General features: G+C 37.1%; 1 protein-coding gene across 2 annotated transcripts; it reads left to right on the top strand.

The window, feature by feature from the left end:
- The first annotated feature begins 1,932 nt into the window (after positions 1-1,932).
- Positions 1,933-16,226, top strand: sncgb (synuclein, gamma b (breast cancer-specific protein 1)). Of its 2 annotated transcripts, XM_055175134.2 has the most exons (6): positions 1,933-2,345; positions 6,453-6,494; positions 6,610-6,725; positions 8,115-8,132; positions 12,169-12,216; positions 14,903-16,226. In XM_055175134.2, the coding sequence occupies exons 1-6, from the start codon at positions 2,225-2,227 to the stop codon at positions 14,909-14,911; spliced, it is 354 nt and encodes a 117-aa protein (XP_055031109.1). In that variant the 5' UTR covers positions 1,933-2,224; the 3' UTR covers positions 14,912-16,226. The 2 variants fall into 2 exon arrangements, with proteins under 2 accessions (XP_055031109.1, XP_055031110.1); XM_055175135.2 differs by lacking the exon at positions 8,115-8,132 and having other exon boundaries at positions 1,948-2,345.
- The last annotated feature ends 4,561 nt before the right edge of the window (positions 16,227-20,787 follow it).

Genomic DNA, 20,787 nt, shown 5'->3' with positions numbered 1-20,787 from the left:
CAGTACCTGGTTTAAGGATCATGGTTTCTCTGTTCTTAATTGGCCAGCAAACTTACCTGACCTTAATCCCAGAGAAAATCTATGGGGTATTGTGAAGAGGAAGATGCGATATGCCAGACCCAACAATGCAAAAGAGCTGAAGGCCACTATCAGAGCAACCTGGGCTCTCATAACACCCAAGCAGTGCGAAAGACTGATCGACTCTATGCCACACCACATTGCTGCAGTAATTCAGGCAAAAGGAGCCTTAAATAAGTATTGAGCGCTGTACATGCTCATACTTTTCATGTTCATACTTTTTAATTGGCCAAGATTTCTAAAATCCTTTCTTTTGTATTGGTCTTAAGTATTCTAATTTTGGAAGATGTTGGGTTTGGGATTTTCCTTGGTTGTGGGTTGTAATAATCAAGGTTGAAATAAATGAGCATTTGAGGTGTGTCAGTCTGTGTGTAATGAATGAATGTGGTTTACAGGTTTCACTTTTTGAGTGGTGAGTGGTGAAGTGGATCAACGTTTTGATGATGTTCTGGTTATATGACCAGCACCTGTACATAAAAAATGGAGTCGCTTTAATTCCTTGCGTTTAATTTCAATTTACATTTTTGTAATGTATAAATAAAACAAAAAATGTTAAATTTAAAAAAATGTTAGAAATGTGAACATCTGTGTCAATTACTTTATCATTTTCCTTATCTCACGTAGCATCACGTGCCAAATTAAACATCAATGCAGGCCAACTTAGTTTGGGCACCTCTGAGACAGATCCTTTAATTGTCCTTGAGAGGAAATTTGTTTTCACAGTAGGAGTGTACAATACACATCACAGACATGACACATAACACAATCACTTTAAACTTATCCACGTTACATAATATGAAAAAAACAACACAAAACAAAAACTCATGAGATAATGTATCAGTGGCCTATTTCCTTTACATTTAAAGCTTGTATAGGTACAAGAACAAACCTTCTACTGTAGCTAGCTTTTCTGCATATAGGATCTGTAGGTTTACTTGGGAGTACTCTCTTAGTATATATTTTAGTATATTGATAGTTATTATCAATCCAGCATTGGGTCAAAAAGGACAGACCCTGCCGCTGGGTTAATTAACCTAAAATTTTTATATTTCACCCAACAATGGGTTAAAACAAGCCATTGAAATAACCCAGCATAGCTTAAACTACAACCCAATGGGTTGGGCTTGTCCCGTTTTGACCCAGTGGGTGACCCTGATATATAAAATAGCATAGACCAGACTGTCGTGCGAATCAAAAGGATGTTCTGATAACCTGGGAAAATATTTAATCCGTCATAGAAACATCTGACCATGTGATACAGTGGAATAAAAGCCTGGTCCTATGTCATCAGTGATTACACCTTCTTTCAGTCGTCATCTACTGGCTTTAACCAATCAGCAGCCATCAGGTAGGCTGGTACTTACCATCATCAGCCAAACACATTGCATTACAGAATTCTTGCTGACCTGTGACATTTAGATGACAATAAATATTTTTAGCATAGGAATGATTCAGCTTTATTTTTCGCAATAATCTCATTTTGCAATTCAGGCATCAATTTGCTCATAGTACAACAATCAAAGACATATACATTTTTGTAGTATATTAAATCCTAATAACAATGTTATATGCAGGTGATATATAAAGTGTTTAAACCTTGAAAAATTATTTAATCATCTTCACTACCCAAATGTGTTTTATTGCTTTCCAAATATTAATCATACCTTCAAAAGCAAAATAATTGTTTACGTTCTTAAAATAAGATAGATGGTAGTAATATCTGTAAAGATCTGGTTTTAATGCACTCCAGTGTAATAAATATGTAATCAGACCTAGCTGTAAGAGGCAGTGCGTGTCTGCTGTGTCTATGAGAGAATATGTGTGTGTATATGTGTGTGTGTGTGTGTGTGTGTGTGTCTGGGAGGGGGGAGCTGTAGCCGCAGAGCGACTTAAATGCACTGCAGCATCCAGCAGGTTCTGTCTCTCTGCATCTCGTTCTCCTGCGCCTGCTCGTCGCTCTCTCTCTCTCACTTATTTCGCTGCTCTCTCCATCAAGAGCGTCTGTGCATCCGTCTGTCCCAGCAGAGAATCTCGGTGTTCCTTTCTTACCATCTGAAGCTTTTCAGATCCTCTCACCCTTTGCAAACGTAGCCGGGCCTCGTCTATCTGCAGAGCTTAATCTACAAACTCCAGGATCCAGTCCAGGATGGATGTTTTCATGAAAGGATTCTCCATGGCCAAGGAAGGAGTGGTGGCTGCCGCTGAGAAGACCAAAGCTGGGGTTGAAGAAGCAGCCCTTAGGACCAAAGAAGGGGTCATGTATGTAGGTAAGCGCAGATGTTTGGAAGAAACGAGAAAAAGAGGGGAGCTCAGTGCTGGGATTTCCGAGTGTCCCACGCAGGAAAAAATGATGTAGCGCTGACAGTGGTAATAATAGTCTTGTTCTGTAAAGGTCTCTGCGATTATTCCCTATAGATTTGTGATGGATGGGACTGCATTACATTTGTAAGTGTGTGCGTGTGTGGGAGAGGAGGGTCTCTGTGAGGTTGCTGTGGAAGTGGGAGGATGCAACTGTGAATGTGGGTTATACAACCTGGAAAACAGTGCTGCGAAGATGGTGCATGGAAAAAAACTGGGGTGTGGACCTGGAGAGGTGCAGACTTTGATTGGGACGTAGTAAAAATTCAGTGCAAAGATCATTATGTACTACTGTCACAGATAACACCGCTTAATGGAGAACTTCATATGCACGCCAGCAAATTGTAGCAAATTTATAATCTATAAATGATCCACAGCCTTATATAGTAGTTATTAAAATTGCATTATTCAAAATGCATTGTGCACACTTTTAATTTCTTGCATGCATTATCTAGTATTATTATTTTTGAAAGAGGAAAGTTGGGGGGGCATATAGAGGTATCAGCTGAGCACTGCAGCATTTACTCCCTCCCTCTCTGCACCCCTGTGTCCATGCGCGTTTGTGTGTGACGATGCAGCAGGATTTGCTCGGTTGCGAGTCGAATCTGATGACTAACGCTCGCCATCCCCCCTATACCACCGAGAGAGGGAGAAAAAGAGAGAGAGAGAGATGCAATGCTTGCTGTGTTATGTCATACATGTTCATCAGAAATGAACAGATGGTCAGAGGCAAAAAAAGGGACAAAGAATTAGAATGATTATGTATATCCTTTTTAAAAGAAACGTCTAGGGAAAAACGTAACTCTATTTTACCCATTGCAATTTTCATCACCTTTGACTCTCCAGTGGTAATCCAATCATATCAACAATCACCGCTGCCCGTCGGCCCAGCATGCAGTGGGGCGTGATGTAATCTTTATAACCCCTCCTACATCAAGGGCATCTGTTCTGAGGTCACAGTCCTGCTCTCATTGTATTTGCGTAATGTCAGGAGGCCTACAAGTCATTATGTGCACTGGGGTGTGAAAACCATTCCCTGGTCGATTGTTGCAAATGCAGCCTACATTTTCTTCACCTACAAGATGTGTGAAGTTACTTTTGGGATCTATGTGCCATGAATTAGGTACAAAGGGTTGTGTTAGTCAGAGCATGATGAGATTTTGACGTTTGAAAGATGTGGTGTTGTTTCGAACAATGTATGACGCAGATGTCTTTAACACAGACTGCATAACGTTATTGCAGCTTCGCAGGGCATGGAGGAAAATGCATGTGCTCCATTTATACTCCGATCAGTGTAATACACAGAAAAGGTAAATGTATTATATATATATATATATATATATATATATATATATATATATATATATATATATATATATATATATATATATATATATATATATATATATATATATATATATATATATATATATATTTAAACTGTACATAGATTTTGCTTTTTATACTGAGAAAGTAATAGCTTTAGCAGAAGCTGATACAGAAAGCCTACAGGAAAGCAGTGGGCATGCCATAGTCATATAAATGTACATACATCTGTGCAAAAACTAAGTCTGTAATAACTTGAGAAAGCTATTGCTATTCAACTCAATTGCAATTGCTTGGTTTGTGCAACATCACTGGAAGTATGCAATTTGAAATTATTAAACATTTGTTTATTGGGTTTAAATGCAGCCAGGTGGCAAGGGGAAAATATCTATTTTTAAAAAAGCCTTTAAAAAGGGTGTTTTAATGGTTTAAAAATAGGACAAAACAGTTGAGTAACAAATATGTGACAGTGACACGTTCACAGAAATACGTGACACGTTCACGCAAAAAGGCGGAAAAACGTGTCAGTGTCATGGAAAAAACTCACAAAATTCTGTGAATAGGAATTAAATATTGACTATTCATGTGAATTCTGTAAATATTGAAAAAGAAACAATTTGTGATTTATATGTTGCTTTCAAAACAATTTTTGGATAAAGAAAGATTTTGCAGCCTGATGGTCCTATTCCAAAAAGTGCAGACGACTGCGGGCCGGATCCGTGCCATGGTCGGCAGCTCCGGTGCATATATGGTGCAGATCTGGCCCGGAGCCCTATAGTCACGTAATTTTGTGAGTGTTTTCCGTGACACTGACACGTTTTTCGCCTCTCGTTACGTATTTATTACTCAACTGTTTTGTCCTATTTTCTTACCATTGTTGCTTCGGTTTAGGGTTAGATTTACATAAAATGACATCCTTACCCAAACAAACTCTAACCCTAATGCTAGGCGACAATGGTTTAAAAATCAAAATTATAAAAAATAAATCATGAAAAAAGCTATAAACCAATACTTAAAGTGACATCCTAATGGAAAAACCAAATCTTACCCTAAACCGAAGTGTTAAAGCAACACTATGTAGTTTCCATGTAAAAATTACTTACAGCTCCCCCATGTGGTTGAAAAGCGCAACAGTGCCTGGTATCAGACACTCTTCTGCAGGCAGGGGGAGGGGCGGGGCTGTGTGCTCTACCCTCCACCGCCACTTTCAGAGTGTGCTTGTAGCAGCTAGGAGGCTGTTCAGGTTGCAGCAACAGAACAATTTGTCCAGTTAAAAGTTGTTCTATCACTGAAATAATTTTAGAGACATTATTTAAAGGTAAAAAAACTACATAGTGTTGCTTTAATGGTTTAAAAATAGGACAAAACAGTTGAGTGACAGTGACACGTTCACAGAAATACGTGACACGTTCACGCAAAAAGGCGGAAAAACGTGTCAGTGTCACGGAAAATACTCACAAACGTGAATAGGAACTTGTGAACAATGTGTGAATAATATCTCATGTTCATGTGGCATTGAACAAAAAATGTGTTTTATACTTGTTGATGATAATCAATAAAAAAAGTGATCGACTTCAGGAATGAAGTAATGATTCACATTTTTTTTCTTTTCACTGTCAAAAAAAAATTACGTGAATAGGAATTAAATATTGACTATTCATATGAATTCTGTAATAATGAAAAAGAAAATTTTTTAATTTATTTTATCATTACATTTATACCAAGTTATTTTGGGTTGATATTGAAAATTTTATTACAAGAAAACTTAATACAGCTGTTAAATTGGATGGGTCAGATATAATGATTTATTTTAATGATTGTGAAATAGAAAAGGACAAAGCTTATGTTATTCAATTACTGATCTTAATGGGGAGTACATAAAATGAAGTGGTCTGGTGGTAAACCCAATTTCTTCAATTTTATCAACGAATTTAAGCAATATTGTAATGTATTAAAGAAATGTAAAAATAAAAAAGCTTTAAGGGCTTCCAATTTTATCTGCGAATTTGATATAGACAAGTAATCTGCGCCACATATGGAGGGTTTTTTTCTCTGGCTATCTTTATGTGTTTTTACTTTGGATTATATTAATCATTTACATGTACACTGACGACATTTATGTACAGTACATTGTTGTAACTCTCTTGTTGTTATATATATGTATGTATATTACGTGAATAGGTACATAATTTCGTGATACAGTGTTGGTCTGGGATATTTTACATCTGCTGGCAAGTACCAGCAAAACATTGACTCATTGGAAAGGATAGAAAGTACAAAAATGGGAGAATAAAAGACTAAATATTAAGTGAACCCACCAGAGTAACAGCTGTCACTGAGGGAAAATCTATTTATATTGCACTTACAGGCTTACAGTTATTATCTTTAACTGTGTGATCTGTAGCCTGCTATCACCCACTGATTTATCACAGATATTTCAGTTAATAATATGGTATTCATTCCATCTGCAGTATGAATGAATGAATTTATTTTTGTACTCACCACAATAATTAAAGGTGCCATAATATTCTGAGCATTCTGAAATGTCATTCCCAAAATGTTACATTTGGTCCTCCCAGTGCTAAATATTTGACTACATCCTTATATTTTGATTCCTCAATCAAGGATGTTTTATGAAGATATATTTGTGTTTTAAGAGAACCTTTCTAATGTTTACTTTTGTGTTTCAGGCAACAAGACGAAGGAAGGGGTGGTGTCGGGTGTAAACACAGGTAAGAAAAAATAAAAACGCACCACGGCCATTATTGTTCATAGTGCCAAAAATGATTGTACAGAAAGCTGATGAGCACCGTATCCTCATTGACCTACTGTCTGTAACACTGGCAGTTGCCCAAAGGACCACCGATCATGCAAACATTGTTGGTGAGACAGCGGTGGGCAGTGCTAATGACGTGGGACAGAAGACGGTAGAGGGACTGGAGAATGTGGGTGCATCCAACCCGGTGAGTCCCCACCACCACCAATAGATGTCACTCTTTCCTAATGAAAGAAATTAGATTTTTATATTTGTATAATTCACCTTTGATTAATTTTTGAATAATTGTCTTGTGATTTGCATTAAAGGTCAATCAAGGTCTAGCCAATGAATTTTGCAAATTATACATTTATTTGGTTCAGTTTGTGAAAACCTGGCTAAAGTCATTTTTTGTTATATTGTTACATAAAATCATCCTACATAATGTAAAGAGGATTCTGTGAAAATATAAGCTTGATATTTTTATATATATTGACTGAGTAAGGTCATGTCAAAGATTGAAATCAATGATTGAAATTAAACTTTGATGTTTCTAATCTCATCATCACTTAAAGGAATATTCCATTTTATTAAAAGAAAAATCCAGATAATTTACTCACCACCATGTCATCCAAAATGTTAATGTCTTTCTGTGTTTAGTCGAGAAGAAATTATGTTTTTTGAGGGGAACATTGCGGGATTTTTCTCATTTTGATGGACTTTGATGGACAACAACGGTTGGCACTTGGCTCAACACGTAACAGTTTTTTTCGACGGAGTTTCAAAGGACTGTGGGCAATCCCAAACGAGGCGTGGGTGTCTTGTCTGGCGAGGCGATTGTCAGTTTTGACAAGAAAAATAAAAAATATGCTCTTTTAAACCACAACTTTTCGTCTATGTCCGGTCCAGCGCGACCTGACGTAAATGCGTAGTGACGTAGGGAGGTCACGTGTTACATATATAAAATGCACATTTGCGGACCATTGTAAACAATAAACTGACACAAAGACATTAATTAGTATCAGTTGACATACAACAACGTAGGAACGGTCACACTTGTAAACACTGGGGCGGAGTTTCGCGTTTGTCTTCTGTGACCTCTTGGCTCATGACGTATTGCGTGGGGTCACCTGCCGCATCACGACCAGATCTAGACGAGAAGTTGTGCTTTCTTGTCAAAAATGACAATCGTTTTGCTGGATGAGACACTTGTGCCTCGTTTGGGATTGTTTGTAGTCCTTTGAAACTCCGTTGGAGGAGACTGTTGCGTGTTGAGTTAAGTGTTGGTTGTTGGTGTCTATTAAAGTCCATTAAAATGAGAAAAATCCTGCAATGTTTTCCTCGGGAAGCATAATTTCTTCTCGACTGAACAAGGAAGGACATCGGCATTTTGGATGACGTGGTGGTGAGTGAATTGTCTGGATTTTTCTTTTAAGAAAATGGAATATTGGTTTTCACAGACTGGATCACATATAAGCAGTTTTGTTTGTTATGTAAGTTAGTTAATCCACTGTAAATACAACTGTAAAATTGCTGTATTTTGTTGTCTAACATGTGTTGTCTGTTTTTCCTTTGTGTACAAATGTGCGGTTGACAGGATGAGGCTTTATATGAGGTGCTTATTAAAGGGATTGGGTGCTATAGACTGCTGCATTTGAATCCAAGCTTTTACCTGACCTTCGTTTGTATGATATTTCAAATGGATGGGGTGAATGTGTGCAACCATCCATCTAACAGCAGCTACCCCGCATTAAATCTCCTACTGGAGTCATTATATTCATTGTGCCAAATGAGATGACTCCACTGATTAAATGAATTCCCATCATTGCCCGTTGAGTTATTGATTTTCTACGGTCAGTGGTTGCCAGGTGCAGTTGAAATGAATGACGGACAGACTGTATTGATCTTTAGTCACTGGCAACAAAAGAAAACACCGTCGTGATTGAAGTGAATCAATGTCATGACAGTTGACATACATAACTGTCTAATGTAGTAATTACTAATTGTATTGCACTTTAACATTACTAATGGCATCATAGCATGTAGTGTTGAAAACAAGTGCACTGCATTCTGCATCATAGACTATTTCCCTGATTGATTTCTGTTCAGTTTTGTTTCTCTTTTTTAATGATATGCTTATAAACATTGATACTAACAATTTTGAATGAATGAAGTTGTGCATGCAGGAGTAATGGCTTGGCTAGGAACAGGGGTTTGCCTCCAAAACAGAAACTAATGCATGTATTATTCAATAATAACTGTTATAATTACTGTATCGTGCAGCAAAAATGGTCTTTCTTGTTTTTAAAAGACTGTTTATTGTCCCTTTTAAAAATAAAGGTGCTTAAAAGATTCTTTACAGCGATGCCATAGAAAAACCATTGGTAACACTTTACTTGAAGGGGTGTTCGTGGGACTGACATGACACCTTCATGGTCATGACATGACACGTGTCGTGAGCATGAAGGAGATTTTCAACTATTATTAAGTGTCATTTGTTCAATTATGTATTTTTTGGTGCAAAGATGACATTGTTTGAATTGTCTTTGTTATGACAACTTGACATAAACCAATACATCATAACTTGTCATAAATCTGTCATAAACATGACATAGCAGAATAACTATCAAACTTAAGAAACTGCCTAGCTTTATGGGTTAACATTACATTAAACTGTCATTTAAATGTTATTAAGTGTTAATACTGTCAAATAATTTTAAATACCTTAACAAAATGCACAATACATAAAAAACTGACAACTAAAGGGGGTCGCACACTGGACGCGCAGCTTAGCGTCGCGTTGAGTCGCGTCTAGGACAACTCAGAGGTATCATTAACCAGAAGTACACATTAAATAGCGCAAGCTTCGTCAGATAGCATCTACTTCATAATGCAAAATATACGTTGGCAGCCAATGTTAATCATTAATGATTTGGGACAAATATGATGTTATTTAATGTTAAACTATGTGAGTGGCTCTCTGTGGCGCGACAGGGATTTGAGCAACTTCCTGAAGGGAATCTTTCATGACTTGTAATGTAATCAAATGAGGAAAATATAGTTGATATATGTTTTCTTTAATTAAAATAGACCAGTTTCTCTGATTGGATGTATTGCCGCGTCTCACCCGTCTTAAGTCTTTAGCATATTTGTGACTTGATACTAGCAACGAGTTTTTTCGCGGCATTTTATGGATCGTGTAAAATATGGATATTAGAACATTTAGAACGAACCAGCACCGCCTGCTTCATCTTCATGCAAACACAGACTGGCTCAAACTCAGAGATAAGAGGTCGAGGTGGAATTTACAAATCTACAGGACACTGTTTTAAGGAAGTTTAATGTTCTTACACGCCATCTTCAGCTATTTTAAAGGTAATTAGCGTTGTTTTAAATTACGTAAGCTTAAATGTGAAGTGTGGCTATAGACCGTTAACAGCATTACGACGTGATTATGGTAAAGCGGCTTTTTTAAAGCTACGACGCGGTGTGCGCTGCGCTATGAAACCCATTCATTTTAAGGGCGGTTTGTTGTTGCGTCGAGCCAAGCGCGAGCGCAGCGGAGCTCAGCTTGCGCTCACGCCGCGGTCGAAGTTCAATAGTTTTGCGCATAGTTTGTGGTCTTTTGCACTTTATACGGGAAATTACCTGACAGTCTGTACTAGTTGTATGAGTGTGTGCTTGCTGTATTTGTTGTTTTAATGTCTTGTTTTTGCAAGTTATTGTTGCTATTGCGTGCCCCCCGTTGGAAGCCGAGTGCCCCCCTGTTAGTTATGGTCTGGCGCCGGCTCTGCGTAAACCGGAAGTGCACATTAAATAGCGCAAGCTTCGTCAGATAGCGTCTACTTCAAAATGCAAAATATACGTTAGCAGCCAATGTTAAGCGTCAATGATTTGGGACAAATATGATGTTATTTAATGTTAAACTATGTAATTGGTGCTCTGTGGCACGACAGGGATTTGAGCAACTTCCTGAGTTGTAGTTGGGCAGTGCGTATACTCATAGAAAGCAATGTGTTCGAGTTTTTTAGAACGGCGCTGCGCGACGCTGAGCTGTGCGGCCGGTGTGCGACCCCTTTAAGTCAAAGCTGGACAGGAGCCACCTGGTGGCGCCGGTGTGCGTATATTCATAGAAAACAATGTGTTTAATTTATTTAGAACGGCGCAGCGCTGAGCTGCGCGTCCGGTGTGCGACCCCCTTAACAGAACTTGTCCTTCTTCACACAGAGGGTTCTGAAATTTTCTGACATAGAAGAAAAAACTAACAAAACATTTAATCAATTTGATTTAATGTTATTAACTTTGCAGCGATATGGACCCAACGCTGCATGGCTTTACCCATTATTGTACTTTTTAAATTTAATTTTAGGTGAATCTGTCTCCAAATGCAATACAATTTATTTTCTCAATTTTAATTATTGTTATACTTATTATTATTGAATGATTGATTTTATTAGTTAAACACATGGAAGAAACTTAAAAACATTATGAACTGAAGAATATTCGTGATGTTGTTATAAAACTATTTGACAGAGTATTAACACTTAATGTCATTTTAATGACAAGTTCAATTTGTATCACTGGTAAAAAGTGTTTTAGTTATGTTGTCTTGGTAACATCAAGTTGTCATGACAAATTATGATGTATTGGTTAATGTTAGGTTGTCATAGCAAAGACATCTCAAGCAATGTCATCTTGGCATATTGGTTTATCTCAAGTTGTCATAACAAAGACATTTTAAGCAGTGTCATCTTTGCGTTAAAAATGGCATAATTGAACAAATGTCACTTAATGACATAATTAATGTCATATATGTGCATAAAATTTCCTTCAGCTTCATGGTACGTGTCGTGTCGTGATTGTGGGGGTGTCATGTCAGTCTTGTGAACACCCGTTCGAGTAAAGTATTACCGAACCATTTTATGGTTCCTCAAAAAACCATACAGCCCAAAGGCTCTTAAAGAAGAACCGTTTATTTCATACCTTGTTCACTACAAAGAACCTTTGAAATAGAAAGGTTATTTGAATATTAAATATTCTTTATAGAACCACAATACAGCCAACAATGGTTGTTTTGTGGCATTGTGAAGCACCCAGTGTGTTGATATCCATTTAAAAGAACAGTTATTCCATTATATAGTCACCATGAAACCAAAATGTACATGTTTATATGCAAATGACTTTGCTTATGTCATAAATTTCAAATGTGCTCCATCCTGGTATGTAACAACCACTTCTAATGAAATTGAAAGTGAGTACAGATGATATACAGAGTAACTAAGGCTGGTTTAAGACCTCTAGAGGGGTATAAATGTTTTTGGACCTTATTGTGACTCAGCAGAACAAGAGAGAGAGAGAGACAGACAGACAGAGACAGTATGAGACCTGTGATGGGAATGACAGATGTGTAGCATCTTTCTTATTCTTTATTTCTGTAGAGAAACTCATTGGAGTAAACCGAGATTCTGCAGTATTAGTAGTCTGAGGACATCCGCTGCATCCATGCATGTGTGAATAGATGCCATTTAGTATATGCTTATGTTTAGTACATGACAAAAGCAAAGATGCTATTAAGATCCACTGATGAATGTAGTAATCTAAAGCAGAGAGCAGCTGTATCCTGGATCTAATTGTGTCTGTGTGTTTCACAGGGTGACTTCTCTCACGGGGGTGGCATGGAAGGAGGAGATGGTGGAGAGGTGAGACAGAAAAACCTTTTGTACACTAAAAAAAATAAATAGAAAAGTGCTGTAAAAATGCTGTAGTAAAACCTACTTTTATGGTGAGTGTATTTAAGGTATGACCTTTTAATAAGTTGGTATTTGTGTCCCTATCTGTAAAATCCAGGCTAAATATGATTTGTCATGACCTTACTCGGTCAATAATAAAGACATCAAGATTATACCTACTGGCCACTTTATGAGGTACACTTGTTCAATTGCTTGTTAAAGGAATAGTCTACTCATTTTCAATATTAAAATATGTTATTACCTTAACTAAGAATTGTTGATACATCCCTCTATCATCTGTGTGCGTGCACGTAAGCGCTGGAGCGCGCTGCGACGCTTCGATAGCATTTAGCTTAGCCCCATTCATTCAATGGTACCATTTAGAGATAAAGTTAGAAGTGACCAAACACATCAACGTTTTTCCTATTTAAGACGAGTAGTTATACGAGCAAGTTTGGTGGTACAAAATAAAACGTAGCGCTTTTCTAAGCGGATTTAAAAGAGGAACTGAAAAGTCCGCTCCCCTTGGCAACATTCAATTCTGTTTGAAATATAAACAGAGAGCGCCTTTGTGATAATCCCATGTTTGAAATACAAATTTCTCGCTAGAAATGCAATTAAAATGTGTAAAAAGTGAAAATATAACTTTATTTACACTAAATTTGTGACCCAGCCTCTTTTTGGCCGCCATTTTATTTTTTCAAACTCAACCAGGGTCGACCAACCACATTCCCCGCACACACACACACATAGAATTGTGGGACAAGATGATCAAGAGTCGGGAAGTAAACCAAACATTGGATTTGGACGTGCCTTGATGCCTTCTGGAATGCTGCCTCCGAAAGCAGCTTTTTAGAGCCTAGACGTGGTAAAGACGACTTGCTAAAGTTCAAACAAAGTATCAGAATGGGAAAGAAAATGGGTTTAATTGACTTTGAAAGTGGCATGTTTGTTGGTGCCAGACGGGCTGGTCTGAAAGTTTTCAAAAACTGCTGATCTACTGGGATTTTCATGCATAACCATCTTTAGGGCTTACAGAGAATGGCCCAAAAAAGTGAAAATATCCAGTGAGCATCATTTGTGTGAACAAAAACATGCCTTGCTGATGTCAGAGGAGAATGGGCAGACAGTAACTCAAATAATCACTCGAAACAACCAAGATATGCAGAATACCATCTCTGAATGAACATCATGTCGAACCAGATGGGTTACAGCAGCAGAAGATGAGTCTGTGATGAAACTAACTTTCAGAATTTGCCGTAAACAACATAAAAGCATGAATCCATCGTGTCTTGCATCAACTTGGTTGTGGTTCAATAGACCTTTCTCACAATAACCGGAAATACATGATCGTCGTGGAAGCAGAGTTCCTGTCAAGTGTCAACACACCAGAAAAACATAAACCCGGGCAAGTTTAAAATGGATCCAATTTCGTTAACGGATTTGCCAAATATTACATTTGGTGATGTGACACAAGTCGTAGAGGAAAACTCCGCCACCAAAAAGAAAAAAAAACGAAATAAAGGGTAAAAAATTTTCCATGAAGAATTTGTCCATAAATATCAAGGTAAGTAGAGAGCGAGGCTAACTGAACTGTTAACTAAAAAGACACATTATTAGCGTGTCCACTTACACATCATGTATGTATAGTAGATGATATAGACTACCTTACTAAAACATTATAGTCTGCTTTGAATGAAGCATGATGGTACCAATTACCTTCAATTACGGTTGTCCAAGTGAACGTCTTGTGTGTAGCAACAATAACGTTAGCCGGATGCTATCATCATCAGTTAAGATTTTTGTCTGGTAATGTCTGTGTTCGTATGTTTGTGTGTTGGGGTGAACTCGTTCCAAGGAAAACGGCTAAGGACAGCATGTGGTTGCAAGCAGCGACCAGTGAGCCCTAAAATGTAGTCGTCTTTAGTGAAGTGTCCTGGTGAAGTTAGGTCCTTCATCCCGCCGGATGGCCTGAATCCATTTCTGTCTAACTTCTTCCCCATCAACAGGGAATGAATGGAACAGACATGGCTTTTTACATTGCCTTGACTGCGAAGGAAGTAGATTTCCACAACGATTGCGTATTTCCGGTCATAAAAACGGAAGTTGTGAGAAAGGTCTATAGTATGGGGGATATTTTCTTGGTGCACTTTGGGCCTTGTAGTACCAAATGAGCATCATTTAAACGTCACGGCCTACCTGAGTATTGTTGCTGACCATGTCCATCCCTACCCATCTTCTGATATTTACTTCCAGCATGTCACAAAGCTCAAATCATCTCAAACTGGTTTCTTGAACATGACAATGAGTTCACTGTACTTCAGTGGCCTCCACGGTCACCAGATTTCAATCATGATTTACATCATTGATGTGCAGCTAACAAATCTGCAGCAACTGCGTGATGATATCATGTCAATATGAACGAAAATCTCTGAGGAATGTTTCCAACACCTCGTTTAGTCTTTGCCATGAAGAATTAAGGCAGTTTTAAATGAAAAGGGGGTCCAACTTAGTACTTGCATGTTGTACCTAATAAAGTGGCCGGTGAGTGTATAATAACAAACAAAATATGTGGTTGTGAAGTATAAAATATAAAAACAGCAAAATGTTAACAATAAGAATGCCAATGAATATTTTATCTTTATTTTTTTAACAGGGTTATTAGTCCAGAGATGTGAAGCTTTTCCCTCTGACCTCCCACCTCTGAGTTTCTGCTCCAAAGTCTCACCCTCGACCAGACTCCAGATGCTACCAATATTTTTTTGTGACTGTACTGAAAACCAGAATGGAAAAAGACTCTCCCCGAGCCCTTTAGCCTTTAGATGTGTGACGCTTCCCCTCTTGGCCAGCTGTTTATCTGTGATGTCATCATGCTGTCTGTGTTATTTCTCCATTCACTTCCATCTACTGTACAACACACACACATACACACACACTTCACTCCCTACACAAAATATGGTAAAAATGTAAAGCTCAGAGGTAGACATGGTCCTTCTGGAGGATGGCTGAAAAAAGATAACCGCATGACCATTAATGTAAGAAAAGCAATACATCTCATTTCATCAGGGCATGTAGCAATGCGTCTGGATCTATGTGAGACCACAGCCATGTTTAAATTGATTTAGTCTTGAAAATGCTGCAATGTACGCAACGACAAGTTGTGTGTACATTAAGAGATACATTACATTCCTTTAGTTCAGTATGTGTGACAGAATAGATTTACTGTGTGCTTGACCAATAGACCTACTGTGTGATTTATTAGAGTATTTTAAGAATATGTTTATTCACAGATGTGAACGCATACACAAAAATAAAGATCTGTATTGATGTAGCAGTGCTAGACTTACATATTTTCATTAGCTTGCATTTGTGAGATTTGGTTCTAGTAAGTTGCAATTTTACAGAGATTTAAACAGGGAAACCAGTGTAGTTGTCCGTTTCGTCTGTTGAATGGGTCGTGAAACCCTTCAGGTGCTATGAGGGGAAGAAATAAGAAAAGTCTGTTAAGTGGAAAGAGATCAAACGCTCAAACAAATGCCTCTCTGTTATGTCTCGATTTTGTTGCAATGCATGTAAAGTCATTTGTCATGCTCGCAATGTAAAAGCAATACTACAGCGCCACTGCAAAGTCTGTCAATTGTCTGTTCTGTAGCACTGTGTTTTATTGAGGAAATGCTAAGAAGTGTCAATCCTTGCTTAAAATAAGTGTTGCCATCTTCATTAAGCCTTTTGCCCCTCCCACTTCTCATCTGGGCCACCAAAACCCCGCCCTTATGTGTCATTCAATAGTGTTCATGTCCACACCAAGGCTTGTGTCTGCTGTAGCTGCTAGGACAAAATGATCAAACATTGCAGTTTGTTTTTACTTTGAAGCCACAAAATCCCTGACTGCATGTTGCCTTATTAGCACTCCAATATTCACACACACACACACACACACACACACACACACACACACACACACACACACACACACACACGAAGCTAATGATTACAATACAAAAACGCTATTCTATCTTTCTTTCTTTCTTAAGCCTCTCTCTTACTCATCTCTCTCTGACACACACGCACACACACGTCCCACATATCTTTTAAGTTGGCATCAAAGCAGACATGCTGATTTTATAAACTGTACAAGTGAAATAAAGAGTTTTGTTGAAATCTAAACTGCTGTGTCAAATCTGACATATTTTGTATGCACTACAACGTTGTGTATGAATTACAATTTATTAACTTTGATAAAAACAAATACTAAGCATGAATGCTAGAAAATGCAAGTAACATCTTACACTGTAAAAACTCCTTGTTGCAAACTAAAATTACAATTAATTTCAACTTTTCTTGACTAGTGAGAAGTTGCTTTAAATTATAAAAATAAAGTTGAAATAAGCCAATTCACATTGTGTTTATATATTTTATAGTGACTACTTATTACACTGTAAAAAGTAAAAGTTGGATCAAAATTACTTTATTTGGTAACACATAAAAATTTAGTTTTGTAAACTTTAAGGGGGACATTTCACAAGACTTTTTAAAGATGTTAAATAAATCTTTGGTGTCCCCAGAGTACATATGTGAGGTTTTAGCTTAAAATACCATATAGATGATTTATTATAGCATGTTAAAAATGCCACTTTGTAGGTATGAGCAAAAATGTGCCGTTTTGGGGTGTGTCCTTTAAAATGCAAATGGGCTGATCTCTACATTAAATGGCAGTGTCGTGGTTGGATAATGCAGATTAAGGGGCGGTATTATGACCTTCTGACATCACAGGTGTAGCCAAATTTCAATGACCTATTTTTCCACATTCTTGCAGAGAATGGTTTACCAAAACTAAGTCACTTGGTTGATATTTTTCACATTTTCTTGGTTAATAGAAGCACTGGGGACCCAATTATAGCACTTAAACATCGAAAAAGTCGTTTTTTAGGGATGTGACCCCTTTAAGTAAAAAAATCGTTACATTTTCACTTTAGGTAAAATACTTAAAGGGGGGGTTCAATGGTATTTCAAGCATTCTGACTTATTAACACAGCTATAGAGTTGTTTCCTCATGCTAAACGTAGGCAAAGTGTCAAAAAAGCAGTTGGGCATGTTACAGAGTTCTGTGCCGAATGCACTTCGCCAGGGTTTGTACAAATTTCGGAAAGTTTTTTTCGATTACGGCTTCAGCTGACGTTTCAAGGGTTTCTATACGTATCACTTCTTTTTATGGGCACTTCCCCCGGAAAACTCCGCCCACCCGTCAATCAGCGGGAGATGCTAGAACTTACAAACACCACATCACGCGACAGCTTTGTTTAATTTCAAAACTCAACAATGGCACGAAAGAAGAAGTGCATTTTTGGATGTATGGAGAAGAAAGCCAGCCTTATGGAAACAATGGATATAGTTTATTATCCGAGGTAGCAGCGGAGTTTTGCATGTGTGTTTGATGCGCTGGATTTCATTGAAAAGTCCCAACCGGGTCATGAGTTGCATGCGGTAAGTAAGACTTCTGTCTTATGTTGGAAATAGGCACGTGCATATTATATAAATGACATGAACCTGTAAGTTAAACAGTGTTGTATAAAGTGTTGCATGACTCGTACTAGCTCCTCCCGCGGTAGTAACTCCTCCTTCATAATTTTTTCGTACTTTATCGGAAATATTCGGTAAAGCTAATCTTTCTTTTATAAATCTGATTAAAGACTCTTCGGAGATATAAAGGATGTAATACTACTCTATAGGTACTTCAGGTTAACATCAGAAATGCAGAAACAGCGTGTTATGTGAGCTTTAAGTTGAAAAAGGGCGTGACCAATTGACGTAATTTTTTAAGTTAATCCAACTTTTACTTTTTACAGTGTAGTCAAGAAAGTTGAAATGACTGTAAATTCAAGTTGATCAAACTTAAAAATTTAAGTGCAACAAGGAATATTTTACAGAGCAGGTAAAAATAAAGTATACTTAAATGTACTGAAAATGTACTTAAATACAAAGAAGTACATTTTAATACATTGTTATTTTTTCGCCAAATAATAGTGTACAAGTTATCTATATTATAAATATACTAATTAAAGTATAGTTCTACATCAGCAGTACCTTAGTGCACTTGAAAAAAGTAAACTAAATACCAGTAATGTTTAAACTGATTTTTTTGTGCATTGAAATAAATGATAGCACAAATTAGCACACTGAGATACATATCTTAAGAATTACTAGACTATTTTTTGTCAATTATTTAACAAATAATTGTATGAATAATGAATCTTTTCATATTAAGTGCATGCAAATAGTACATAGAAATGTATTTTAGTGCACTTTTTTCACCTGGCATAATGACTTACTAAAACATGCTGAAACTTCAAGTTCTAAAATGATTTGAAACATCCAAATACCAAAAGTTTATTAACAAACGTGACCATAGTTGTTAATGTGTAATGTACTTTATGTGTAATGTACTTATTGAAAAAGAAAATGAGGATGTTTGTTTCCTCGTGATTCCAATTAATGCGACATGAGTAGGATGTGCCTTTTCTTATACACTGCAAGTTTGTTTTGAAAATAATAAAGTAGCCTGTCCAATAGCAGTTTTATTACAAACTAACCAAAAGTTAACTTTCAGTATCAGTCCCTGAAATCCCCACACATTTGTCACCCTGAGCATGTAGTATATCTACTGCATTTATATTTTCTGATTCATACAACTCTTTGTTAATGAATTTGATGAGCTAGCATTGCAGGTTCTTTATTTAATATGAGACACTAAACATCAAGCCAAACCCATGCATAGACTGCTCCTTCAGTACAATACATTTAGGGAATCTATGAGGGCAACACCCCATATAGACGGCAAACCACATGAATCTTGTCAGGTCATTTGTACAATAACAAGTCTTGAATCAAACCGGTCTTTACATCTGACATATTTTCATAATCTCATAACCAGAAATGTTTTGCCAGTCACTAACTTGTTGACACGTTTGGTTTTATTACATGTCAACTCTACGCATTTCAGCCAACCTGCTTAGTCAACATTTTTGCACATTACTAAGGTATGAGGAGACTCTCTTCTCATTAACAGGTTTGGCTATTTTAGCTACACTAGCAGGTGTATCAGTCATGCATCCATGCAATTTCTACAGACCAATATAATACAACAGGGCAACATGCATGATGTCTCTGCTCCAGTGATTATAAAGAAATATTTTACTAAATTTGTTGTAAAGCATGAGTGGCCCTATTAAACCCCTTTGAGATGAATTTAAACGGACTGTGAGGTCATATCTACAAATATCACCTCTTGCACTCTCTGCAGGACTGAATTGTGTCTGATCAGGAGTAAATCCCAGCAGAAATTCGCAAACATTTACTGGAAATGTTGGCCAAAAGATCAACTGGAGGAACAACTCTATTAATATCCATGTTTTGAAAATAAAATGTTTAACATGCACATAATGGGTGTGGTTTTGGGCGTTCACATGCTTTTGGCCGTGTCGTGTACTGTATATGCAGCTTACACTGGAGAGTTTTGCGGTTTTGCTCAGGAATTCTTAAACTACCCTCCTGATGAGTCATATTAGGGTTGTAGAGTTTACAACAATAATAATTCCCTAACAGCAAAAGCGAGTATTTCCTGTACTGCAGATAGTTGTTGACCCACCGCAGTTTCCAGTTTCTCTGACTGCAAATGTTACGCAGCTAAAGGGGGATTATGTAAAAGCTGAATGACGTGTGAAATTATTTTACGACTATTAAACGGTTAATAATTGTATGTCTTTGAATAGAAATAAAGAAATAAATGCAGAGACCAACAGGTAAAGCTAAAGATGCATCTGAAGGTGTATGAGTGGGTGTGTTTCTCATGTATTTGGGGTGTGTGCAGCAATCCTAAACACCACGGCCTATAAGTAGGCAAAGTCTCTGATGCACATGCAGAGATCTGAAATATTTGTTAGTTTCTACAACAGCACCATACAACAGCATTAAACATGAACATTGGAAAGGGACTCGACGGTCAGGTTGACAAAATAATTGACCAGGCTGGTAAGGAAAATATTTTATCTTTTTTTTTATTTGCTGAGTGTATTTTTGCTTTTTTTTGTATCTAATGCATGTCACCTTTGCAAGCTATTAGTTGCATAAAATTACATTTATTATTTGTATAACACAGATAGTATAGAGTCTAAATTACAGATAAATTGTGACCCTAGACCCCAAAACCAGTCATAAGGGTCAGATTTATACTGAATAAGTAAGCTTTTCATTGATGTACTGTATGGTTTGTTAGGTTAGGACAATATTTGTCTGAGATACAACTATTTGAAAATCTGGAATCTGAGGCTTCAAATAAAAATTAAAGTTGTTTTAATGACGTTCTTAGCAACACATATTATAAATGCTTTTTAAAATATATTTACAGTAGAAATGAAAAAATATCTTCATAGAACATGTTCTTTTACTCAATATCCTGATTTTTGGCTTACATTTTATGCCAAAAATCAGGATATTGAGTAAACAATAAAAAAATGTATGCCATAAAATAATAATAATTTTGAC

This window comes from Misgurnus anguillicaudatus, chromosome 4, assembly GCF_027580225.2.
Source record: "Misgurnus anguillicaudatus chromosome 4, ASM2758022v2, whole genome shotgun sequence".
NCBI lineage: Eukaryota > Metazoa > Chordata > Actinopteri > Cypriniformes > Cobitidae > Misgurnus > Misgurnus anguillicaudatus.
The sequence above is the reverse complement of the archived record's forward strand: the minus strand, read 5'-3'. Positions and strand labels throughout refer to the sequence as shown.

Bases quoted from the DNA above. Each gene is read 5' to 3' on its own strand.
- sncgb (XM_055175134.2), top strand. From the start codon at position 2,225: ATGGATGTTTTCATGAAAGGATTCTCCATGGCCAAGGAAGGAGTGGTG. The intron at 2,346-6,452 runs GTAAGCGCAGAT...TTTGTGTTTCAG, and splicing joins AGAAGGGGTCATGTATGTAG to GCAACAAGACGAAGGAAGGG. The intron at 6,495-6,609 runs GTAAGAAAAAAT...TAACACTGGCAG, and splicing joins GGTGTCGGGTGTAAACACAG to TTGCCCAAAGGACCACCGAT.